At 42.4% G+C, this 25,312-nt stretch overlaps 1 protein-coding gene across 1 annotated transcript in view; it reads left to right on the plus strand.

Moving 5' to 3' along the window:
* The window catches only part of LOC126188380 (Down syndrome cell adhesion molecule-like protein Dscam2), a 445,363-nt gene that overhangs the window by 212,468 nt on the left and 207,583 nt on the right, over positions 1 to 25,312 (plus strand). The window contains exons 7-9 of the mRNA XM_049929979.1: positions 21,281 to 21,565; positions 21,737 to 22,021; positions 22,723 to 22,842. Coding sequence (XP_049785936.1) covers positions 21,281 to 21,565; positions 21,737 to 22,021; positions 22,723 to 22,842 — 690 coding nt within the window. The remainder of the gene's footprint in view (positions 1 to 21,280; positions 21,566 to 21,736; positions 22,022 to 22,722; positions 22,843 to 25,312) is intronic.

Consider the following 25,312-nt stretch of genomic DNA (forward strand, 5'->3'; position numbering starts at 1 on the left):
CCTTTGATGGTTTACTAAGAGACCGACAACCAGCAGAGCACAAGCGAGCACCCGTGAATGCTGTGTGCTGTTTGCCCGCGCACGCCTACCGTTCAAGTCAAAGAGAAATCTCCCTCATTCTTCTCGTCAGAACGTGTACGGCATCATGTTAGCAGATCGGACGCATCGCTTCTAGTAAGTTTCGAAGTACGCCTACCTAGCTATTGGTTGTGTCAACATATACAGTGACTCACCAGCTTGGGCAACCTATTTCTTAGTGTTCAATGGCAACGTCCCTTCGCCCGTTCTAATCTCTGTGTCTTGTGACGAGCGATGAGCAGAGGTATACGTGTGGCATGGTGGTTCCTGCCCCCACAGCGAGGAGATTGTTCTAAGGAGCATGGCTGCTCACAGATGTTTAGCATTGAAATGGTGAAGGTCTTGCTGTACTTGAGCCATCCTATACGTTATTACAATCCACCGTAGTTGACGCAAAGCTCGTGAACAACAGGTCACTCACTGCCCATGGCAATTGATATTGGCTGCAGTAGTATTTGACGACTCTGCACACGGTACATCCTCCGTGACGCGGGACAATCACAGTAGCTGTATGAACTAGGAGATGTAAAATGTAAATTTCGTATGGCATTCTTGGCTGCGATGTCCCACGGGGTGGGTTCAGCCCGGGCCAACGAGATATACGGGCCCTTCAACGAACTTGTGACGTCACACTAGTCGGCTTTCCGCCACACTTCGTAAACGCTCGGCTTAGCGCAGGTATCACGGTAAATCAATATTTAATTGAAAAGATGCCCAGGAGAGGTCTTAATTTTGTCGTGTGCTATTGAGAACTTGCACGCATTTAAACACGCAGTCAAGAATTATTAAACTCGTCTGAAGCCGAGACGGCCGCTGTCACTCGTAAGACTTGCAGTGCCGCGTGCTATGACGTACCCACCACGACATGTTTCTCTAGTGGGTCTTGGTTCAGCCGACTGTAGGATATGTTCTTCCACCGCGCACTTCCGTCCCTTTCCTTGCGGATACTTGGACGCGTGTCACGTGTGTATTTGTAGAGTGTAGGTCAATGTAATGAATGCGTGTACAGTGTAATGTTACGTTTGTGTGGTGTGACGATGATGATGATGGGATATGGGATATGGGAGAAACCCGGTGCCGCCACATAACCTACACCTCTCGAATAGCGCCAACGGTGTATCTTGCCCTCGCTTCATGAGACATTGTGGAGAGATTTGGAATTTAATGTAGCACATCAGCATAAAAACTGAAGGTCAGGAACTTTACGCCACCGTCTCTTCTCCCCTTGGCGCCCAAATACTGGTGGTGAAAATGTCATCCACCACTGGGATTCGAACTGACGTAGCTCCGAATAAAGTGCCACCTCATAGGTGCCCTAGCGAACTCCGCCAAGGAGTTTGGTAAGTAGGAGATGAAGTGACCGATGTGTCAGGCACTCACGATGAAAATCCACCTTCACAGCTCCGATATCGTGCGCATTGTCTATCCTGCACTCAACTGTTACAAAGGCCAGTCCGACGACACCCCAGCCACGTAACACGTCAAAGTATTCCTTTCGCCACGGCACAGGAGTCCTCTCACTCACACAGAATCACAGCGTTACTGATGAGCGTAATCGCAAAATTTTTCAATACCGACGTAACAGCTGATTTTGTAAATCGGACTTTGAGTAGTTACAGAAATGCTTCAGTCGCTGCATGGGTTGTATAGTGTGACGTATAAACAAAAAAGTGTATTAGCGGCTATAAATGTGCCTTGTTAAATTATTTTGTGAAGTGTCACGCAATAATGTAATGGCAATAGTAGCTGAAGGATGATTCGTGTTCAGTTTTGAATTCCAGGTTATTGTGAACATCTCGTTTGGATGAAAGCAAGCGTTGTTAGGATACTGCTACACTTTTTCTATCATTTATGGACGAATTATGATAATTACTATAGCTGTAGACCTAATAACAAAGGTTTCTGGTCAATACGTTTTTTAACCAGGAATTGTAATCTTCATACAAATCGTACAACTTATTGTCTCAGTTACTACTATGCTTACAGTGATTCGGTTAAATATGTGTATGTGCAGAATATGCCGGTAAAAATATTAATACATCTCTAATGAGATAAGAGATGACGTAAAATCATATCTTTTTCACGACGCTGTGTAAAACGTATTTAAAAAATTCCAATGTTCTAATGTTCTTCATGAACAAAATGTAGTGTTTACAAAGTTTCTTGTAAATGCAGACGACTAAAAAATTAAATAATTGAAGTTACGTCATTTTGTAGTTTATTGTACGTTTAACAATTCTTTTCTTTCAACAGGAATATTTTTTCTATAGCGTGCAGACTGTTTCGTATGTTTTGAACAATATGTAATGTACTTTTATACTTGTCATTAGATATATTTATGATTAAAGTTGTGTATTTATGTGATGTACATGTCTGTAGTGAAGACAGTTGACTTTTTTTCATCCAATTCATGCACCAGTCAAGAAAATCTTCCAGTAACAATCCAAGAAAACAGAGTTAATAATAAAATGGCTGGAAGCACAGTAAATTAAATTACATAATTTTGCGAATCCTTACTTACTGATTTGTGGTTTGCAATTGAAGGTCATAACCAGTGATAATTTCTCTTAACAGCACACAACTAAGTATATAATCAAAAGGATCCGGACACCTACTGCTAGACATTGATATTGGATGAAATTGGAGTTATATATTACATTATATATAAGCATATTAATATTAATATAGGATGTGCACGAGCTTACTGTGTGTGAATTCAATGCCTGTGGAGGAACTGGAGCCCATTCTTCTTTAAGTGCCGTAACCAGAGAAGGTAATGATGTTGGACAACGGGGTCTGGATCGAAGTCGATGTTCTAACCTATCCAAAATGTGTTTCATTGGGTTCAGATCGTACCTCCGTGCAGGCCTGTCGGTTTCAAGAATGTTGTTGTACATAAACCATTATCTAACAGTTGGTAGTTTATGATACATGCAGTCATTGTCTCTGAACTTTTCCTCAACTATAAGCAGTACATAATGCTGTAAATATGTTCATACCCTTACTCATTTACGGTTTTCTTAAGAGCAGTAAGGAGCCATAGCCCTAACTACGAAAAGCAGCCCGATACCACAGCACCACAGTATCATTTTGAGGGCAGGAACGTACTCCAGGCATTCACCCAACACAGGCCCTTCCATCAGTTTGACACAAGCTATAGTATGATTCATCTCTCCATATCACTCGCTTCCAGTCATCCGCTGTCCAATGGCTCTGCTCTTTAAGCATCTCAAGCGTCGTTTAGTACTGACTACAGAAATGCTGCTTATAACGAGCTGCTCGTCCACTGCACCCCTTTTTTCTTAACCCCCTACGCAGAATAATTACTCTAGCCGGACTACTGGTGGCGCTTCGCAATTCACGAGCGATTCCTCCAGTTGATTTCGGGCGATTTTTAGCAACCACCTTCCGCGATGCTTGACGATCCCTTTGGTCAGCTCATGAGGTCTACTTGGTCTTGATTTAGCTGTAGTTGTTCCTTCGCGTTTCCGTTTTACAGCCACACCACCTAACTTGGTCACCTTTAGATGGTTTGAAATACCCCTGCTGGATTTGTTACTCAAGTGAAGTCAGTTCAAAGTCAGCACGCTCTCCTCACCGGCCCATATTGGTGTTTGCGCCTCTGTACAGAACGCCCCGTCTCCTTTTGTACTGGTGTGATATTTAGTGGTTAATCCCGCACTGTATTGGGGTGTCCGAATACTTCTGATAAGATAGTGTATATTACGCTTCTTCTAGTTACTGCAGGAACGAGACTGAAACAGATAACAAAATCTTTGTTCGAAGTGCCGGTAATTTCCAAGAATGATTGCCTATCGAAGTCGCGTGGTCCAGACGATACGTATCGAACGTGCGATCCTAAATTGACCATGCGACTCTGATGGCGGGCGTTATGTTTACGGTGGTCTCTGCAGCAACGACAAAAGAAGAGCGCCACAAAAATACTTATAATTACAAAGGAGACGACTTACCTTACTCGCCGTCGGTGTTGTCGTCATGTGAAAGTCCATGTGATGTGTACGCTATGGGATCAATTCCCTTTTTGCCATAGCCTGGGTAAACTCTGCCAATATCTCTCTTTGTATTCCACCAAATATCCAAATATGATCGATTTCACTCTTTAAATGTCGTCCTCTCTGGTTCTTCCTTCTTGCTATGTGAGATTCGGCCACTTCAACAACTTTACTCTGTCTACCAATCGGTACACTGTCGTTCGTCACTACCACATAACAGACTTCTCTGCAAAACCCGAAATAGTCGCACGCGGTATTATCAGATAAGTCAGTTTCCGATGCTGCTGCTTGCAAGGTTTAGTCTCGAATCCAGCAAGATAGAAGAATTAGCTGGTCTGGGTGGATAATTTGGAAGAGTCGAACCATGTATTCTTCCTGAAACACGATTGTTTTCAGCACCGTCCGCAATGAAATTGTAACGGTATTTCAGCATCGAAGCTCTTTTTACGAAGTTTTACACACTTCGCACTACCACAGTCTGCACAGTCCCTCGCTTCCTCGTCCGGTAGTACTCCATATTGGAAACAAACAGTCAAACAATTTTCTACGCTCGATAAGCATGGAATTATATTTTTCCATGTGAGAGAATCCGCCGAAGAAACGTCAATAACACCAGACATCCAACTCACTACCGACGTAAATCGTCTGGATTTCCCTAGAAACTCAGGAATAATTCGCGGAGGTATGTAATTTAGAACAACTAAGGGAACGAGACAAAACAGATAAAAATGACGATCACAAATAATTGATCATAACGCCCGCCACCCGAGTCGCATGATCAATTTAGTATCGCACGTTCGATACGTATCGTTTGGACCACGCAACTTCAATAGGTAATCATTCTTGGAAATTACCGAAATGCCTATAGAAATTGCGTGAAGTATGAAGAGGAGATGGCAATCTCAGGTCCGTGAAACTCTACAGCAATGAGCAGATAATTGAATACTAAGAAAAGGTGAGCATTTGTCTCCTAACAAAAACGAACAAGAACGAGGGTGCATATACAACTGGTATCATTAGAGCGATATGGGTAGAAGGACACGAAACAGAGACATTAGTTCAGAAAGGAGTTAGACAGTGTTGTAGGTTATTCAGCCCGTAAAATGAGCGACCAGTAGAGGAAACCAAAGGTAAATTCTGAAACGGAAAATCGATTTCGGGGAGAAGAAATAAAAACTTTCAGTTTTATCAGTGATATTGTAATTGTGTCAGAGAGTGGAAAGAGCTGGGAAGATCAACTGAACAAAATAGATAGTATCCTGAAAAGAGGTTAGGAGATGGACATCAGTAAAAGAAAAACAACGGTAATGAAGTGTAGTAGAATTAATTGCTGAGAGAAAAAATTAGGCAACGATTTACTAAAAGTAGTAGACGAGTTTCGCTATTTGGGCCGAAAAATAACTGACAATTGTCAAAGTAGAGAAGACATAACATGCAGAAGAGCAGTAGCAAAAACAGAATTTCTGAAGCGGAGAAATACTATAGTCGCAGACTACAGTAAACAGATTGAAGCGTGTATAGATTGCAGTACGCAGTTGAAGAGGCTTGTACGAAATAGGTTAGCGGGGAGAGCTTCATCAAACCGCTCTTCTTACGGAAGACAACAACAACAACAACAACAACAACACTGTTACCCCTGTCAGGCCAGACAGATTTAGGTTTTCCGTGGTTCTATTGACTCAAGAAAAGTGAGTTACGGGATGGTTCCTTTTAATACATTTCCTCCCGAATAGCCACTGCGCCACTTTGCACGAAGCGTGCGTAACGATATAATGCAACAACTCAGGTCAGGAAATTTTGCGCCACCCGCATACTACTAACTTTGCGCCAGTGACAACAACGAAACTTTGAAGGTCAAGAACCGTTTTCATTTCTTCGATAACACGATTTTGAAAAAGTACATCCACAATATCGAGAGTGTCTGTAATAAAACTATTATGATACACAATAAGAGATCTTTGCAGTATTTTAGTTATTTTCGTGTCCATATTACATTTATAATAGATCATTCCTTTCTTGTGATACTCTCTGAAAATCGTCAACAGAAAGACTGAATTTATATTTTTCGTTACCTGGAATAAATTGCAGATGAACAAATATGGAAGACTAACAAACACCATAAGGGTATTTTCTTTGCGAATGACGGACATGAATGAGGTTTTGCATCTCTTTCGGGCAGTAAGTAAAATATTTTTGTGTCATTGTGTATTTTTTGTGACTGCTAACTTCACGTTTCAGTTGTTAAATATTTAGCCTCCAGTCTAGATATTTTCTCCCATCAACTTTAGCCTGATTATGTGCAAAGTAGTTATAGGAGTACCTATACGTATTCTGCACGTTAAAACTGTCAGCTACACAGTTATTAAATCTCAAACACCATTAGCAATTCATGATGTATATATTGTACATGCTGTAGCTCGCTCCCACACATACAGTCTATGTTTGATGTATGACCCGCAAGTAATAACTACATTCCATACTATAATTAACGCCTTGCAGCGACAGTTAGCATATTAGATAGATGATTAAAGCGAAAATTTCCAATTAAAGCACAGCTACAGATAAAATTGCAAATGTTTCAAAACTCCACTGGAACCCTTATAGAAATGACAGAAACATATAACAATATGGTTCTATAACAGATTATACTTTAATTTGATTTCATGCCAATCTCCTTTATGAGTTGTATAATTTGAGGGAATGGCTGTATGGCCTACAGTCCCGAAAAAAGAGGAAAATACTTTATTTTGTTTTTTTTTCTGTACACCAGACGTTACAAGCACTTAGTGAAAAGGTACTGGCGTGGCTATGAAGTACTGTATGTTTTTAGTTAAACTGCATTTATTTTGTGATGTGGCGCTCTCTTCAATCATTTCACTCTTTTCTGTCCTTACGTTCCATGCTGAAGTGCGGTTCTGAAAACTTTGTAAAACACCCATCTGTTGTTGTTGTTGTTGTTGTTGTTGTTTTCAGTAAGAAGAGCGGTTTGATGAAGCTCTCCTCGCTAACTTATTTCGTACAAGCCTCTTCAACTCCCTACTGATAACTTCTGTTGCGGTTCCACTTCCTTTAGAGAAAAGGCAGCTGGAGGAAAATTCAGAAACATTAGTAGATGGTACAGGGCAAACGGATTTTCATATAATTTTACACAAGACTCAGTACATGTTGTTCAGTACTTCTCACAGAATTTTAGAAACCATGAATATAACTTCCTCAAATAATGAAATACAAATAGTATAAATTATTTAGTTTTAACCGGAAGAAATCACTATCTAGAATTAATTATGCGATAGTAGGTTAGCTACTTTTGCTGTATGCATAATTACGGCTGTAGGTGTTTTAAAAATGCTGTATATTTATATTTACTAATGAGTTGTGGAATCAGTTTCTGGGGCACAGCTTGCCGGACAGTTGGTCGTTGGCAGTATTTCTCTTTCTCAAAAATTAGTGAAAAGTATAAGACATTGCGAACGAAAACAACCTGTACAAAGACTTGAATGAGTTAGAATTAGTACAGAAAGGACTCAGAGGAATTAAGTGCCAGGTAGAGTAAATGGTGCAGTTTAAGAGAGAATTAAAGAGCTTCCTGTTGGGGTAACTCCTTTCACTTTGTTGAAAAGGATCTTCAGAAATTCTTAAATTTAATGTTTTATGTTATTTTATAGCTAGAATTAGCGCTGTAACACTTTTTAGTCATGTTAAGTCATTTCATGTATTGCACTGAAAGTGAATTAAATTTACATTTTCGGCTGGTCCCGGCGAAGGTTCCATTCCTCCCTCGGGCATGAGTGTGTGTGTGTTTGTCCTTAGGATAATTTAGGTTAAGTAGTGTGTAAGCTTAGGGACTGATGATCTTAGCAGTTAAGTCCCATAAGATTTCACACACATTTGAACATTTGAAATTTACATTTTTGACATCATTCTGCATACCAAAGATCACTCCCCGCGGTACCCACGGACTAATACCTTAAGATTACATTATCTTACTCAAAATACTTTCCAGACGCATTTTTATGTGCGAAGAAGGGTGAAAGTTAGAGGGTACTGTATTTAGTGAATAGGGTGTATGTTCCAACCTTTCTTCCCATTTCCAAAACTCTTTGGAGGGGGGGGGGGGGGGGGGAAGGGGGGAGGGGGATGTTTCGTCCTCGCAAAAAATGGGTAATTTCTTCTGTAGTCCAGACACCTTCTTTCACGTTTTTCATCGCCTAGAACACTTGTGTAGTAAGTTCAAATTCGAAGAACCGCATTCGAGGAAACACTGGTCATTCTTTCAGACTGATGAAATAGATTTCATTCTTTTTGATACCAAGCCACTGAATTCCACCCACCGCTTTGATCGCTGTTTTCTTTCTAGCGTGAAATTGTAGATCCATCATTAACTTACAGTAACAAAAAGCCACCCAAAATTAGTTGGATCTCTTTTAACAGTAAAACGTTGCCGATAAATAAGTTTTCGTCTACATTTTTGGTAAGCATTCAATAAATGTTGCACACATCAAGCATAAAGCCTTCTTACATCATGCCTATGACGTCAGCTATTTCATTCACCTTCAATCGCTGATCGTCTTGTACCATTTGTTGCAATTTTCCGGCAAATTATAAAGTCTTCAACGTCGATCATTTTGGCAAAAGTACATGTACGTTTGATTTCGGATCGCCGCATCATAATTGTTTAAAATGAAGCAGTACGCTCCTTGTAAACCTTCAACAACATTGGATAATTTCGGTTGCTGATAATCTGCGAAATAGCCTAATAAATAAATGTATTAATGTGGCTCAGAAATCTAGTTTGTACATTTTAACGAAGCACCAACGACACATCTACAGTAAAAGCCCCATAATCTTAACTATTCCATATATCAGCCTTCCACTTACCTTACGTTACGGTGCAAGTGTAGCAATATAATGAAACAAAATTGCTTTGATACCAATGGTATCTCAGTGCCGATGCCGAAAAATTTTCTCCTTGTCTTCGTAAAATTGCAGCATAACTAAACTTTTATTGTGAATATTCTTATTTCAGGTTTGAGTATGCTCTAAACCAAGTCATTTAGCATCCCTTATAACCTACTGCGCCTTTATTCCATCGTCCTCTTCCAGTCCAAGATCGAAGTTATTCTTCATAAACACTCGTCCTGCTGCGTTTTATTAAAATATAAACTAATCAAAAAAGTTTTGCACCTCCTCCGCGACTTGCGTTGTTATTCTTTCAAACGGAAACCTTTGCAACAGTACTTGGACCAGAGGAAATCGTTACATACAGCCACCTATGTAATCGAGGTGAAATTAAACTTTTGTTTACATAAGCACACGGCGTCTCTGATTGTGACGGTAACTGTGCTTTGTGTATGCTGTTTGTTGAGTACCACTTGGTACACAATGGTAAGGAGAGTTGGGCAATTGTCATTTGCATTTCTTCAAAGGAACATGATTCATTACATTATAATAGAACAAGGAATAGAGTCTAGCTTCACAATGTCAATTAGGATGAGGCTCACTGTACAATGCACGAACAATGGTACAGTAGTGAAGAGGCTCCAAGTGCAAGTGGGATGCGTCGCTGCCGTCGGCCGTCTTATATCATGGCGGCAGAGAGTGCTCGTAGTGCAGAGCCACTGGAGGCGTGGCTCAGCGGACGCACACCATTGGGTCCGCCAGGTCCCGCGCGGTCACAGTCCGAGTCTAAAGGAAACTTGCAATTCTGTTGCTATGACGTCCATGGGGTGGTATCGATACGTGAGACCGCACTATTTGGTCTATCGAAGTACCTCGAAGGGCCATTTCAAATTTAGATCATGTGCACTTTGCCCCTTTACGGCAAAAATTACTGTCAGCACTGGAATTTGCAGCCACATTGGCGCACATCAACGAAAGTCATCCTAACATTCAACTCCTGTAGTGAGACATAAATCGTCGAAGCATCGTAATGACTTTTTGTGGTCAATACTGCCAACTGTCTCATAGGCATCCAGAGCGGAAAGCAACAACCATGTGTGCTATTATTCTGTAGGCAACTGGGGAGGCTGAGTCAAGCCAAGCAGTACGCAGGCTTCTCCACACTATCAACCTGGTCTCTAGGCAACCGTTGTGAACAACAGTACGGCACTGTAAGAGACAGTAAAGACCAACCAGCACCGTGGCGTGCGTGTAAGTTGAGCAAGGAAACACCTGGAGTGGAACTTGTGTCAGTGGTATCAGGTCCTCCTCAAAGAGAAGTGCAGGATTTGTTTAACACCTCGTGATCGCCCTAGAAAAGTGCAAAGGTGGAGGGTTACCAATGCACACCTCAGGCATGGGTTCAGCTACGAAGTGTCATCAAAGCACTCCGTCTTCAGGCCACAAGTGGCCCATCGCGACCATCCGACCGCCGTGTCATCCTCAGTTGAGGATGCGGATAGGAGAGGCGTGTGGTCAGCACACCGCTCTCCCGGTCGTTATGATGGTTTTCTTTGACCGGAGTCGCTACTATTCGGCCGAGTAGCTCCTCAATTGGCATCACGAGGCTGAGTGCACCCCGAAAAATGGCAATAGCACATGGCGGCTGGTTGGTCACCCATCCAAGTGCCAGCCACGTCCAACAGCGCGTAACTTTGGTCATCTCACGGGAACCGGTGTATCCACTGTGGCAAGGCAGTTGCCGAGCGTCATCAGCCATGTTTTGAATTACTATCATTCACGTCTTGTTTTGGGTTACTATCATGTACAGATGTCGGACGCGTCTCGTCGTTATTGATGATAACTTAATGACATTCCAGTATCGGGACGGGATTCTTGAAACTGCTGTGCACACTTGCTGATCTGTCCACTGATTAACTGACTGTCCCATGTCAAAGTCAGTCAGCATTTAGTTTCATGCCACTCAGAAATGCAAAAATACAAACATGTTCAGCATTGACTTAGTGTGTCAATTGAACTGAACTACAAATTAACGATTGATAATAAAAATTATTTAGTCTCTGCCCATGAAATCGCCTGAAAGATCAGAAGTCCCACAGAAAGAACCACAATGATGTGAGTCACAGAACTAGTTTGCAATATGGGTGATAAGTCTTATTTGCAATTAACACTGGCCTCTATTCAGGACTTACCACGAAGTCTAAATCCTTTCGACAGTAAAGTGACGGCGACTACTCAGCACAGTTGATAGTCTGAGTTAGACACAAGGACACTACTCTTGGAACACCGTGTCCGGAAGAGCCCAGGCTGGAGGAGGTGAAGTTCCCTGGACGGTGGCTGGCTGCTCGTAGTGGCTGCAGTCCAGTATCCTCCACACTGAACTGCTGCCCAAAACGACGTGGTGCAGATCCCGGTGACTGCTCTGCTTCGGCGCTGCTTGCAGTGGCTCAGTGAACGAAACTGGCAGAGAGCGGCCGGGTGCCGTCATAAATACACACCTGGCGGAATGATGTCTGCTCGGTGCTTGGGGTGGAACGTGATTCGCGGAGGCAAAGCAGTGCCTCCGATTGTGACGCTGTTGTCGAGAATGCGCACGCTGCTGGTCTCGAGGCTGGCGCCGAATGTTTTCATGGTGCAGGCTGCAGATCCACTTTAAAAAAAGACCGTTGTGTTTTGGACACCATCCAGCTAGTTGATATGCCGTACCTGTCGTGCTGCTGCTGTCACGATCTGCCAAGGCAGTGTCTCGTGCGGAGCCGTAGAACGAGCAACTTGCACACCACACCTGTAGTGCGCGTAGCAGTGATCACAGGCGAAGGTCTTGGATACATCACCTATAGTCGCCGTTCACGATCACACCGACAATACATAGTGTATATCATCTTAAGGAGACACGTATCAACCGAATGTAATGACTGTCATATCTGCAGAAGTGGACGCAAATGAACATGCTTGTGACCAGTTGCAGTGCCTCGCCCCGGAGATTAGTCTCACACACTGGACGGCCTCAACAAGGCAGCCGTCGAAAACTGGGGAAAGCTTGAGCAGCAACATCTTGACCACATCGAGGAGGATCCAAGCGTGTAACAATGCGCGAGATGGAGCAGTACTATACTGAAAGTTGCTCAACAGCGTATTTCAACTTCACATTCGTGCGAAAATTTTGTCTTTACTTCGCAGTAAAATATTTTTTTTAAATTTAATAAGCCTTTTTCTAAATCCCATGTGAGGCCACCTCGTAAATATACAGTGTGTCCGGGGAGGAATGGTCTACATCTACATCTACATGGTTACTCTGCAATTCACACTTAAGTGCCAGGCAGAGGGTTCATTGAACCATTTTCATACTACTTCTCTACCATTCCACTCTCGAATGGCGTCTGGGAAAAAGGAACACCTAAATCTTTCCGTTCGAGCTCCGATTTCTCTTATTTTATTATGATGATCGTGTCTCCCTACGTAAGTGGGTGTCAACAAAATATTTTCGCATTCGGAAGAGAATGTTGGTGATTGAAATTTCGTAAATAGATCTCGCCGCAAAGAAAACCACCTTTGTTTCAGTGACTGCCACCCCAGCTCGCGTATCATATCAGTGACACTCTCACCCTTATTGCGCGATAACACGAAACTGGCTGCCCTTCTTTGCACTTTTTCGATGTTCTCCGTCAACCCTACCTGGTAAGGATCCCACACCGCGCACCAATATTCCAGCAGAGGACGGACAAGTGTAATGTAGGCTGTCTCTTTGATGGGTTTGTCGCATTTTCTAAGTGTTCTGCCAACAAAGCGCAGTCTTTGTTTCGCCTTTCCCACAATAATATCTATGTCGTCTTTCCAATTTAAGTTGCTCGTAATTGTAATTCTTAGGTATTTAGTCGAATTGACAGCCCTTAGATTTTTGCGATTTCGTATACCCAAAATTTATCGGATTTCTTTTAGTACCCATGTGGATGACCTCCCATTTTTCTCTGTTTAGTGCCATTTGCCACTTTTCGCACCATACAGGAATTCTCTCAAGATCGTTTTGTAATTGGAATTGAACGTCTGATGATTTTACTAGACGGTAAATTACAGCGTCATCTGCAAATAACCTAAGGCGGCTGCTCAGATTATCATCTAGGTCATTTATGTAAACCAGGAACAGCAGAGGGCCTATGACACTACCTTGCGGAACACCAGATATCACTTCTGTTCTACTCAATGATTTACCGTCTATCACTGCGAACTGTGACCTCTCTGAGAGGAAATCACGAATCCAGTCACATAACTAAGACGATACTCCATATGCAAGCAATTTTATTAATAGTCGCTTGTGAGGAACGGTATCAAAAGCCTTCTGGAAATCTAGGAATATGGAATCGATCTGAGATCGCTTGCAGACAGCACTCATTACTTCATGGGAATGAAGAGCTAGCTGTGTTGCACAAGAACGATATTTTCTGAATCCGTGTTGGTTATATATCAATAAGTCATTTTCTTCAAGGTGATTCATAATGTTCGAGTACAGTATATGCTCCAAAATCCTACTGCAAATTGAGATCAGTGATATGGGTCTGTAATTCAATGGGTTACACCTATTTCCTTTCTTGAATATTGGTGTGACCTGTGCTACTTTCCAGTCTTTAGGAACAGACCTTTCGTCAAGTGAGCGGTGTTCAGGGATATGAAAGGAATGATCATTCGAAGCAAAAAATTCCAGTAAACACCGGCTCTAAAAAGGATACGTTAAGAGCTAAGAGCACTTCCTCATCTTCCAGACTGTGAAAAAAATCTCTTCTACTGCAAACCAAAACAAGAAAACAAGAAAAAAATGACCAGTAAGGATGGGCTCTAAGATACAACCCGTAAGAGCAAAGAGCACCTGTTCATCTTCCTACTGTGGCACACATCTCTTCCACTGAACAAATGCTCATAGGTCTTCAGGTATGAATTTTAGAGCCCATGTTTACTGGATTTTTTTCAGCGACTGATCATTCCTGTCATATCTCTAAATATTGACCTTTCCTCCTGGGAGTCTCTATGTGGCAGACGAGTGAGGTATACACCTACTTACTTTCGTTGATGCCCAAATAGACTGCCAGAGATAGAATTCTAAAATGCACTTATATTACAGACTCGAGAACTGGAGGTCTGCGACATCTGCCAACATGTTGATAACTACAAAATGCGGTTTGACGCGCTCTCTCCATTACACAAGTGATTAGGCGATATCAAGTTCTTTAACAGGGACCGACTTTGTTGCAGAATCCAAAGAAGCACAGGACTGCAATTTTAAAAAGAATCTGAATTCAACTGGAAACGCGTTGGCGTCGTAACGTAGTACAGGAAAGGCACTTTCCAAACATATTTGTGACTGGCAGGCCAATAAGAGAGAGCCAAACCCACAAAAACAATGCCACTCTCATACTTTCCCGCACACGGTTTTGTAAGCACTGGTAAGGCTGGAACAACAGACAGATCAAAGGTACCTCTTACATGGAACGGTATATCTGTCACACATAACTGCACACAACATAATTTTCCATAGGTGGCCAAAAGACAATTGCAGTTTACCAAGCTCAAATAAAACTAATAATTTGAGCACTGGTGATACTACGAGAAAACGCGCACATTCGGTCATTATCGATTCAGCAAATTATTGTCAAAACTAAACAGACACAGAGCATTAGCGCGTTGAAGACTTAATTGTGGCTCCGCACGTTTCTGTAATGTTCAGTCATCTTTAACCCCTGAGAATATCGTTACATACTTGGGTGGGACGCTGTGAAGCCGCGTGATGTCAAATGACCACGCTAATAACGTTGCTTCTCTGCGCTGTTGATGGCACAATCTCCAGAAAATGCCCACCGGTCGCACACGACGTCTTCTGCCTGATTCTCTGTCACAAAGTCTTCGGCGGTGAACTTCGCCACAACGCCATCTGCCTCAAAACGCAGAAGTTTCTCCTACTTATCATTTCCGATACGTTGTCGCAAGTCATAATCGCTAACTGTTTATGTTCCAAAAAATATACTTGGAACTTAATGGTATTCGTTCAGGAACATTGCAATTCCTCTCCTAATAGCGCGCTCAAAAAATACTAAAATCTAGCCTTATTAAGCAAAATGAACGATTCGATTCTTGTAGCCAATGGATCCACAGTATTGAGGAAACGTCGAAGCGCCAATGTTCTTGAAGCTTCAACATCGAAATTCCGAATTGCAACTGGAGCCACACCTACCAGGGAAAGCAAAGTTCGCACCGGTGCTTCCAAGTTTGTGTGATCAGTGACTAACTATTGTACCTCTCCAGCAAGACATGACATAGTAACGGTCATGCGTCCACTTTGGTGACTAGTCGGTCTTTTATACCGTTCAATTCAAATAAATCAACCAATAAAATTAATACTTATTTGTACTTCATTTTTATAATTTTATTTACCACTTGAGGTTTCATAAAAATGCAGTTTGACGCAACGAAACGTGGGCTCCAACCCAGTGCCAAGTTACACGTTGCTCCCCTCGAATCTAAGCCCACACATGTTCGGGGATATGTAGGTTGCGCAAAACTTTTTTGAGTAGTTTATTTAGAAACATTTTCCGCTTTATGCCCAAGCTCATACAGGATCAAAATTAAATATGAGGACAGACATCGGGAGATGATTTCTGACAGGAAAAGAAAAAAGAAAGTTTACGTCAACATATGTCTGGAAACAGACGATGAGTCTGTAATAAAGCAGATATTATCGGTATATTATGTGGACTTAACTTAATATTTAATTAATGCATATTTGCCAGCTTAGATGGCACTGATGAACAACATTATTATCTGTGTTGCCGGTTGTGTGCTTTCAGCTAAGTCGAAGCAAAATGGTTCATTAGTGATTCCTGAAGCAAGCCGAGATGCTTTTCGTTTATAATAAAGCACGTGGAAATAGTCGAGAGGCCCCACGGATTTAGCGAGCTGCTTACCGTAATAGACTTCCCCACCTGATCCCCAAAACCTTTGCAGCCATTTTTTGAAATCTGTGTGAGCATGGGTTCATTTAGAGAGATGAACAACTTTATATGGTCGCGGCAAGTTCATACAGCAGCTACACGATATTGGGACCAACACAACAAACTCCAAGCACTTCGCACGACAGCATGGAGTTAGCCAAAGGACCGTGTTGTGTATCTTGCGTGAATTCATACACTCTTGCTAACAATTACAACCACTTCAGGGATCACCGATACCAGATTTTTCTCCCCGCTGTTTGTTTCGATGCTGGTTGTTGCAACAGAACATCACCATTATGGGAATTCTGCCGTTGGTACTCTCCCCCGATGAAGCGAATTTTGCTAGAGATGGCATCACAAACCTATGCCGTTGTCATCTACGGGCTGTAGAAACTCCTCAGGGAATGGTCGAATCGTCGCATCATTAACGGTTTGGTATCCATGTTTGAGCAAGGATTATTGGCGACCTTGGATCAATTGTTTTGCCACAGTGCCTTAATGGACGCACGTTTGTGGAGTTTCTGCATAAGTCTGTGCCCGTTTTTTTGTCGACTGTGCCGTCAGCAATGCTGTAGGTAAAGTGGCTGGTGCATGGCGGAGCATTAGTCCACTACCGTATCGTTGTTCTTCAGGACCTCAACATCTTCTCCAGGAGATGGGTAAAACGAGAAGGCTGTTGTTGCTGAACGCCTCAGTCATCAGTCCTAAACGCCCTTGATTTTACCTGTGCGCGCATCTGAAATGTCTTGTGTAAGCTGTACCATTTGTTGCAGACCCTTGAACATTGTGTCTGGGCAACCTGTGACGCTATTTGGCTACAACCGGGAATTTTCAAAAGAGTGGTGCAGTCCATGATACGACCTGTCAATGGTCGCTTTGCATTCCGTAGCAAGCACTTTGAACATCTTTTGTAAGATGGGAAAAAGTAATACCATGTAATGTGCAATGTAATGCACCCATTACGAACTGCTTTATTGTAGACTCACCATCCATTTGCTGACACGTGTTGTTATGAATCTTTTTGTTCCTTTTTTTGTCAGGAATCACGTCCTGAAGTTTGTCTCATTACTTGATATTCGCCTGGAATATTATTTATATCATAAATGCACAGATAAATGTTGTACTCTTGTAGAAGTAAATACTTGGTGCAGAAAAACTGAACGGTAATATGGAAGTCTTATCAAAGTTAAGGAAAATAATTATTAAGTGCTATATCTAAGTCCAGTGACTGTGTCTGCTTATTACCACTACTGGAGTCATTAGTAAAAATATATCCACGTTTTCAAACTAAGTGTTAGTAACCACTATTTACTGTGTGACCCTGAACTTACAGTTTTTAAGGAGAAATAATTTAGATATTGATAATGTACATTTTTTCATATCTCTTTTCGTCCTCAATAAATGAATCTTATATACTGTTATGTCAATGTAATAATAAATAACCAATTGCAATCTGTTTCAGCTGACTTCAAACACGAGGCACTCTTCATAGTAAGGATAAATGTAAATTTATTTGTACTGTTTGTGCAAAAGGCATTGTCCGTCAAGGAATAGCTGTGTACTATTACAATTTCTCCAAAATAGATGCGGTGTAAGAGTTTAGTGTTGAGATTATTGAGTTTCTGTATGCATATTTTCATCTGCGCACTTTCCCTTTGGCGGCTTCAGACTACGGAGGAGTGAAGTACAGTGTACTGTAGTTGAGGATTAAGGCAGAGGAGACAATAAGCTCCACCTCCCTCTCGCTTTGCTATGAACAAGAGAATTGAGGCACTCATCATGTTGTCCACCTTTAGTGGTGCCCACTATGGCTCAGTAACTGTTCCATCACTAGTTCTCCCGCAGGCTACTTGGAAACAACTTTGTTTAATGAAAGTGGTTTATTCTTGTCGACTTTAGTGTGTTGAACCTCAACGTGATAACAAAAAAAAGGCGTATCAGCCACCAGTATTTTACAATTAACATTCAATTACCTTTTTAAATACATTTTTAGAGATTTTTATCATGTAATACATACATTTCGTATAGTTTTTGAGTGAATAACGAAATGGTGTTGAAATTTCGCTGTATGTTTTGCTTAGGTTAGTATGTATAGTAGCAACTACTACAGTGAGCTCCATGATTCTCTTTTTTTTTTTTTTTTTTTTTTTTTTGCATAAGAACCTCATGAATCCGGAAAATTTATGTCAGCGTCTCAACATATTAAACTGAGCCATACGAAATAGTTTGTGATACCTTTCCACATAAATGAAGAAAGCTTCAGATGTCTCCTCGAGACGTTTCCTCATCTACCAGAATCGAAATTTAAAGAATTCCTGTTTGTTGGACTTGACATTCGAAAACTGATGTGAGGTTCCATCTTTGAGTATGAAAAAACTGGGAGATTGGATTTGACATCATTCAAGGAAATTGTTACTAAGTTTTCAACCAACAAAATGGACCCGTAATGGTTTGCTTTTGCAGACGAACATGCAGTTTCATGAGCCTCAAGATTCAATTTTTTAACAGCTACATTGATTTTTTTCCGTGAAACAGAATCAGGGCCGCTGAAGTGCTAGTATAATGTGAGATTGCTTTTAGTTGCTTCACACGACGTACATCGGAAAGAAGGTTCTATTAGGTGCTTTAAGGAAAAGAGAGAAAGGTAACGTAAAGCTAAGGTCACAAAATTTACATGTATTAGCGAAGCATTTTCATGTTTATACTTCAAGTAAACCTTTGTTCGCAACGAAAAATTAAATTATTTCTCATACTGGTTACATGTTTTTTGCTAATATTGTAGTTCATAAAAAGGTCACATTGTGACAAAATTGTACGTGGTAGAAGAAAACTAAGGTCGAATATGGATTCAGCGCCCGAAAACTATGGGATTAAACTAATACGTAATAAAAAGTAGTCAAAAAATGTTTCCGTTGAGCTGTGCATTTAAAATCAGCGCCTCGAAGTTAGTGTACGATCCGATTCCAGACCTCCCTACCAAAGAGAAGTCCACTACCTGAGCCTCAGTAGCAATTGGTGCTAACAAGGGAACCTCCCCATCGCACCCCCCTCAGATTTAGTTATAAGTTGGCACAGTGGTTAGACCTTGAAAGACTGAACACAGATCAATCGAGAAAACAGGAAGAAGTTGTGTGGAACTATGAAAAAAATATGCAAAATATACAAACTGAGTAGTCCATGTTGAATATAAGTAACATCAAGGATAGTGTGAACCCAGGAGCGCCGCGGTCCCGTGGTTAGCGTGACCAGCTGCGGAACGAGTGGAAAGTTTAATTTTTTTATTTTCAGGCAATTATTATCTGTCCGTCCGTCTGTCAAATGTTTTCGGTTCCCATTGGAGAGGCACGTCCTTTCGTCTACTAATCGCACGGTTTTGCGGTGCGGTCGCAAAATACAGACACTAAACTTATTACAGTGAACAGAGACGTCAATGAACGAACGGACAGATCATAACTTTGCGAAAATAAAGAAAGTAAACTTTTCACTCGTGGGAAGACTTGAACCAAGGACCTCTCGTTCCAGAGCTGCTCACGCTAACCACGGGACCACGGCGCTCCTGGTATGATACTCTCCTTGATGTTGCTTTTCTTGCACATGGACTACTCAGTTTGTATATTTTGCTTATTTTTTTCATAGTTTCACACAACTTCTTCCTGTTTTCTCGATTGATCTGTGTTCAGTTTTTCAAGGCCTATCCACTGTGCCAACTTATAACTAAATCTGAGGGGAGTGCGATGAGGAGGTTCCCTTGTAAGCATTAGACCAGGGCCGGCCAGAAATTCTGCACGCGTGCGGTGCTCCTGCACATGTGCAACTTCCGGGTCACAGCGTGCACGCCGCAGCCGTCAGCGTTCATGTAGTGCATGTTTCTACCCACAGATGTCGCTTTATCCACTTGCTGGGATACTCTGTACCGGCGCATTCTAGTGCTCTTCCCACAGCTTGCAAGCCAACCATGGGAAGGTATTTCGCGTATTAAACATTTAAAATACTGTCACAGTCCACTCATTGAGAGTCTACTTTTACGTTAACAGTTTAACGCAGTAAGACAAGTAATACAGATAACAACCGTGGGTTTTTATTAAGGCAGCTTGACTGACGGCACGTAAATACGAGTAATGTTTTTGATCTAGTATTTAAGAAAGAGAGCACTTAGTGACTTCTAACGAACCTTATTCATGATTTCAAAAACATTAAACTAATGCAAGGTTTGCTATTACTAATTCTCGGTGCCCTCAGTTACACCCACATAATTTCTGTCTCACTGACCTCTGAACAGAATGACAACCGCAGACCTCTGGATGACCACCTGTTATTTCAATACCATTATTGCTACATCTTTCATCAACTCCGTCTGAAATCTGCGTAATAAATAATAACCGACAATTAGATGAATGCCACGTTTTATCTACTTCAGCTGAGCGTAGCCCTTCACACATTAAAAAAAAAACCTAAATGTAAGTATACATTGGAACAATCGGTTTAATGACGAACTTTCCTGATAATAATGTAACATGGAGCAGAATGAGACACTAATGCACAGTTAGTAAACAATAATTTTTAATTATGAAAGGAATAAATCCAAACACGTTTATCACTGGTCATGAGAAATGATAATCGAGTTGATGTGTCTCATCCATTTTCTTAAGGACATTTAATTTTGCTTGCCGTTCTTCACTCTTGAGTACACTACACTCGTCTTTGTGACATGTATTGTAGTGTCTTTCAATTGAAAACTTACGATGGCCGCCTATTAGTCAGCGGCATAGCAAACACTGTGAGTTTTCACCAAAGAATTGCAGTTCCCAGTCATTTTTAAACGACTGAGAACATAGATCTCCCGTCCTTTGCTTTTTCACAGTACCTGCCATTTCTCAGTACTTCTGTGTTAAGGTTACGGTCACCAGCGATAAACGAGACTGGGTATGTTTCGCTCTTGCTTGTACCATGTAAACAGGGAACTGGAGCCGCCGCCGTTCATTTAGGACACATGTCTAACAACAGATGTCGCTGTCGCACACGTGAGCACATGTGCAGCACTTCCGCACGTCTGCACACTGTGCAGCGTTTGGCCGGCCCTGCATTAGACAGTCGCCAATGTTTGTTGCTACAATATAGGACTGTTAGATCACAAAAGATCACGGATCCTGGAAAAATAAACATTACTGGCCGAAAGTGTTCCAAATTGGCAAGTACGGACGTGAAGCGCGAAGGAAAGTGCGCAGATGGTGCTACCCCTTGGCGGACACTGCCACCTGACTCCACACGTACGGGACAGACGTTGAGAGGTGTTGTTTTTCTTGTGAATTGCAGTTCCTCCCAAACTTAGCCCATTTACCTCTGACAGAACGCAGCACGTGGGCGAGCGGGCCAGCCTGACTTGCTCTGTGACGCGCGGGGACCTGCCGTTGACCATCAGCTGGTTCAAGGACGGCCGGTCGGCGGACTCCATGCCGCGGGTCTCCGTGACCCGCGTCGATCAGTTCAATAGTATTCTCTTGATCGAAAGTTTGTCTCCAGATCACAACGGCAACTATTCTTGTGTGGCGCGCAACCAGGTGGCCGAGGTATCTCACACGCAGCAGCTCATGGTCAATGGTAAACAACCATCTCTCATGTCGCCGCAGCCGACTTTATTATCATTACTATTATTACTACTACTCTTTTTTTCTCCGAAGGAAACTTTTTTTAATTTTCTAAAAAGAATTTTTTTCTATTTCTTCTTTTTCTGCTCTCATGTTTTTATTCTTCTCTCTTTAATTCTTCCAGTTCCTCCTATAATTGAGCCTTTTTCCTTCCAAGACGGGCTTTCCGAGGGCATGCGTACCCGCACAGTGTGTGGCGTGAGCCGGGGGGACTCCCCGCTCTCCATCACGTGGCTCAAAGATGGCGGCACGCTCTCCTCTCAGCTGGGAGTGAACGTGTCAGCCCTTGATCTTTATTCTAGCCTCCTCAGCATTTCTAGCCTCTCTTCCACACACTCTGGCGATTACACGTGCGTAGCCTCCAACCCGGCAGCCGAGGTTAGGTACACGGCCAAGCTACAGGTCAAAGGTAACCGCTTTTTTTGTCTTCTGCCGTTTTCTGCCTCTACTACTACTACTACTACTTCTTTCTCTATTTGCGTTTGTCTCCTGCTTCCCAAGTACGTTTCTTTCTTTTATTGTGTTTTACTAGTCAGAAACCGCCACGTCTTTACATTTCGGTTGCTTTGGCACATGGGAATGCACCGGTGACTGGAATCCCAGGTTTGTTTCACAAAGGTAACAGTTGATGCACCTTTTGAGTTGTTTCTTTCTCAGTAGCTAGTGACTTTTTTTCTAACTATTTTTTATCGCATGCAACTATATCTCTTTATTTCTTCAACATTTCTACATATATTTTCTTATTATTCACCCAATTAATCCCGATAGCCAATTTCACTACAAATGTTTTGCTCACATTTGTTCCTTTTTAGCAACCCTCACCGTGTAAATAAGCTTTTGCAGCATTTTTATCACCACGTAAAAGTAGTCCTGACACCCACAGTAGTTTCACTTTAACAAATGTGCTTATATTTCGACTTTTCTGTTCAGAGACGAATAACTTGCAAGAAATTCACTGTTTTTTTTTTTTTGATCGAGTTACTAAAAATTTTGCAAGACTGTTCAAAGTGTCATAACGACTGAGCTAAACATCTTTGGTGTTAGTTAGTAGCTGATATAACGCCGCCGGCGGAGGTTACGTCGACGCTGACGTGTGTGTTGTGTGTCCAGTGCCACCTCGCTGGACTGTGGAGCCCTCGGACGCCAGCGTGGAGCGCAACCGCCACGTGACGCTGCACTGCCAGGCCCAGGGGGTGCCGCAACCCACCGTCATCTGGAAGAAAGCAACAGGTATCTCCCCAGTGCCGCCCGCCTACTTGGGATGCGTCATCAGGGCGCCGAGGAGAGAACAACTTTAGCTGCGGCGGGCGCATCCCATTAAAAAGATATCTCCTTTTCGTGCAACGCTTAGCTTCAAACGAACTACTTGCTTCCGGAATGAATTTTTCACTCTGCAGCGGTCGGTGCTCCGATGCGAGACTTCCTGGCAGATTTAAACTGCTTGCTGGAGCAGTTCTGGAATTCGGAACCTTTGTCTTTCGCAAATGCTCTATTAAAGCGCGAGTCATTACCAGTCCTCACAGCTTTCATCTACATCTACATTTATACTCCGCAAACCACCCAACGGTGTGTGGCGGAGGGCACTTTACGTGCCACTGTCATTACCTCCCTTTCCTGTTCCAGTCGCGTATGGTTCGCGGGAAGAACGACTGCCGGAAAGCCTCCGTGCGCGCTCGAATCTCTCTAATTTTACATTCGTGATCTCCTCGGGAGGTATAAGTAGGGGGAAGCAATACATTCGATACCTCATCCAGAAACGTACCCTCTCGAAAGCTGGACAGCAAACTACACCGCGATGCAGAGCGCCTCTCTTGCAGAGTCTGCCACTTGAGTTTGCTAAACATCTCCGTAACGCTATCACGCTTACCTAATAATCCTGTGACGAACGCGCCGTTCTTCTTTGGATCTTCTCTATCTCCTCCGTCAACCCGATCTGGTACGGATCCCACACTGATGAGCAATACTCAAATATATGTCGAACGAGTGTTTTGTAAGCCACCTCCTTTGTTGATGGACTAAATTTTCTGAGGACTCTCCCAATGAATCTCAAACTGGTACCCGCCTTACCAAAAATTAATTTTATATGGTCATTCCACTTTAAATCGTTCCGCACGCATACTCCCAGATATTTTACAGAATTAACTGCTAGCAGTGTTTGTTCCGCTATCATATAATCATACAATAAAGGATCCTTCTTTCTATGTATTCGCAATACATTACATTTGCCTATGTTAAAGGTCAGTTGCCACTCACTGCATGAAGTGCCTATCCGCTGCAGATCTTCCTGCATTTCGCTGCAATTTTCTAATGCTGCAACTTCTCTGTATCCTACAGCATCATCCGCGAAAAGCCGCATGGAACTTCCGACACTATCTACTAGGTCATTTGTAAATATTGTGAAAAGCAATGGTCCCATAACATTCCCCTGTGGCACGCCAGAGGCTACTTTAACGTCTGTAGACGTCTCTCCATTGAGAACAATATGCTGTGTTCTCTTTGCTAAAAACTCTTCAATCCAGCCACATAGCTGGTCTGATATTCCGTAGGCTCTTACTTTGTTTATCAGGCGACAGTGCGGAACTGTATCGAACGCCTTCCGGAAGTCAAGGAAAATGGCATCTACCTGGGAGCCTGTATCTAATATTTTCTGGGTCTCATGAACAAATAAAGCGAGTTGCGTCTCACACGATCGCTGTTTCCGGAATCCATGTTGATTCCTACAGAGTAGATTCTGGGTTTCCAGAAACGACTTGATACGCGAGCAAAAAACAAGTTCTGGAATTCTACAACAGATCGACGTCAGAGATATAGATCTAGTGGCTTTAGTTTCACCACTATCTGATCTCGTACCTTCCGAACGCCACGGGATTGGAAAGTAGGAGATGAGGTATTGGCGGAAGTAAAGCTGTGAGGACGGGTCGTGACTCACACTTGAGTGCCTCAGTGGTGCCGGCGCGGTAGCTCAGCGCAATCGGTAAGATGGCTGGCCACTCTCTCTAATAATACACCAAGTAAAGATATTTGCGTCGTTGAGACTTCGAGAGGCGTTATGAGACGACTGCAAAGAACCGATCTCCTCGAAAAAGAACCATGACGAAGAAACAGACAGAAAGAAAGAAAGAAAGAAATTTTAAAAAATGCTAGAGCGCTTACCCACGAAACGCGAATGCCCCGGGTTTGAGTCCCGGTCCGGCACACTGTTTTAATCTGCCAGGAAGTTTCAACTACTTGCTTGCACAAAACAACCTAATTGTGAGACAACTTTTTAAGGGGGGTAGGACGTCAAACGGGCCGACTTCGAGAAGGAGAGGCACCACAGGACATTTTAATTTGCACTGTCTATACTTTTACAGAAGAATGCTGAAGATTAGATGGGTAGATCACATAACTAATGAGGAAGTATTGAATAGGATTGGGGAGAAGAGAAGTTTGTGGCATAACTTGACCAGAAGAAGGAATCGGTTGGTAGGACATGTTCTGAGGCATCAAGAGATCACCAATTTAGTATTGGAGGGCAGCGTGGAGGGTAAAAATCGTAGGGGGAGACCAAGAGATGAATACACTAAGCAGATTCAGAAGGATGTAGGTTGCAGTAGGTACTGGGAGATGAAGAAGCTTGCACAGGATAGAGTAGCATGGAGAGCTGCATCAAACCAGTCTCAGGACTGAAGACCACAACAACAACAACAACATACTTTTA

Source organism: Schistocerca cancellata, chromosome 5 (assembly GCF_023864275.1).
Source record: "Schistocerca cancellata isolate TAMUIC-IGC-003103 chromosome 5, iqSchCanc2.1, whole genome shotgun sequence".
Taxonomy (NCBI): domain Eukaryota; kingdom Metazoa; phylum Arthropoda; class Insecta; order Orthoptera; family Acrididae; genus Schistocerca; species Schistocerca cancellata.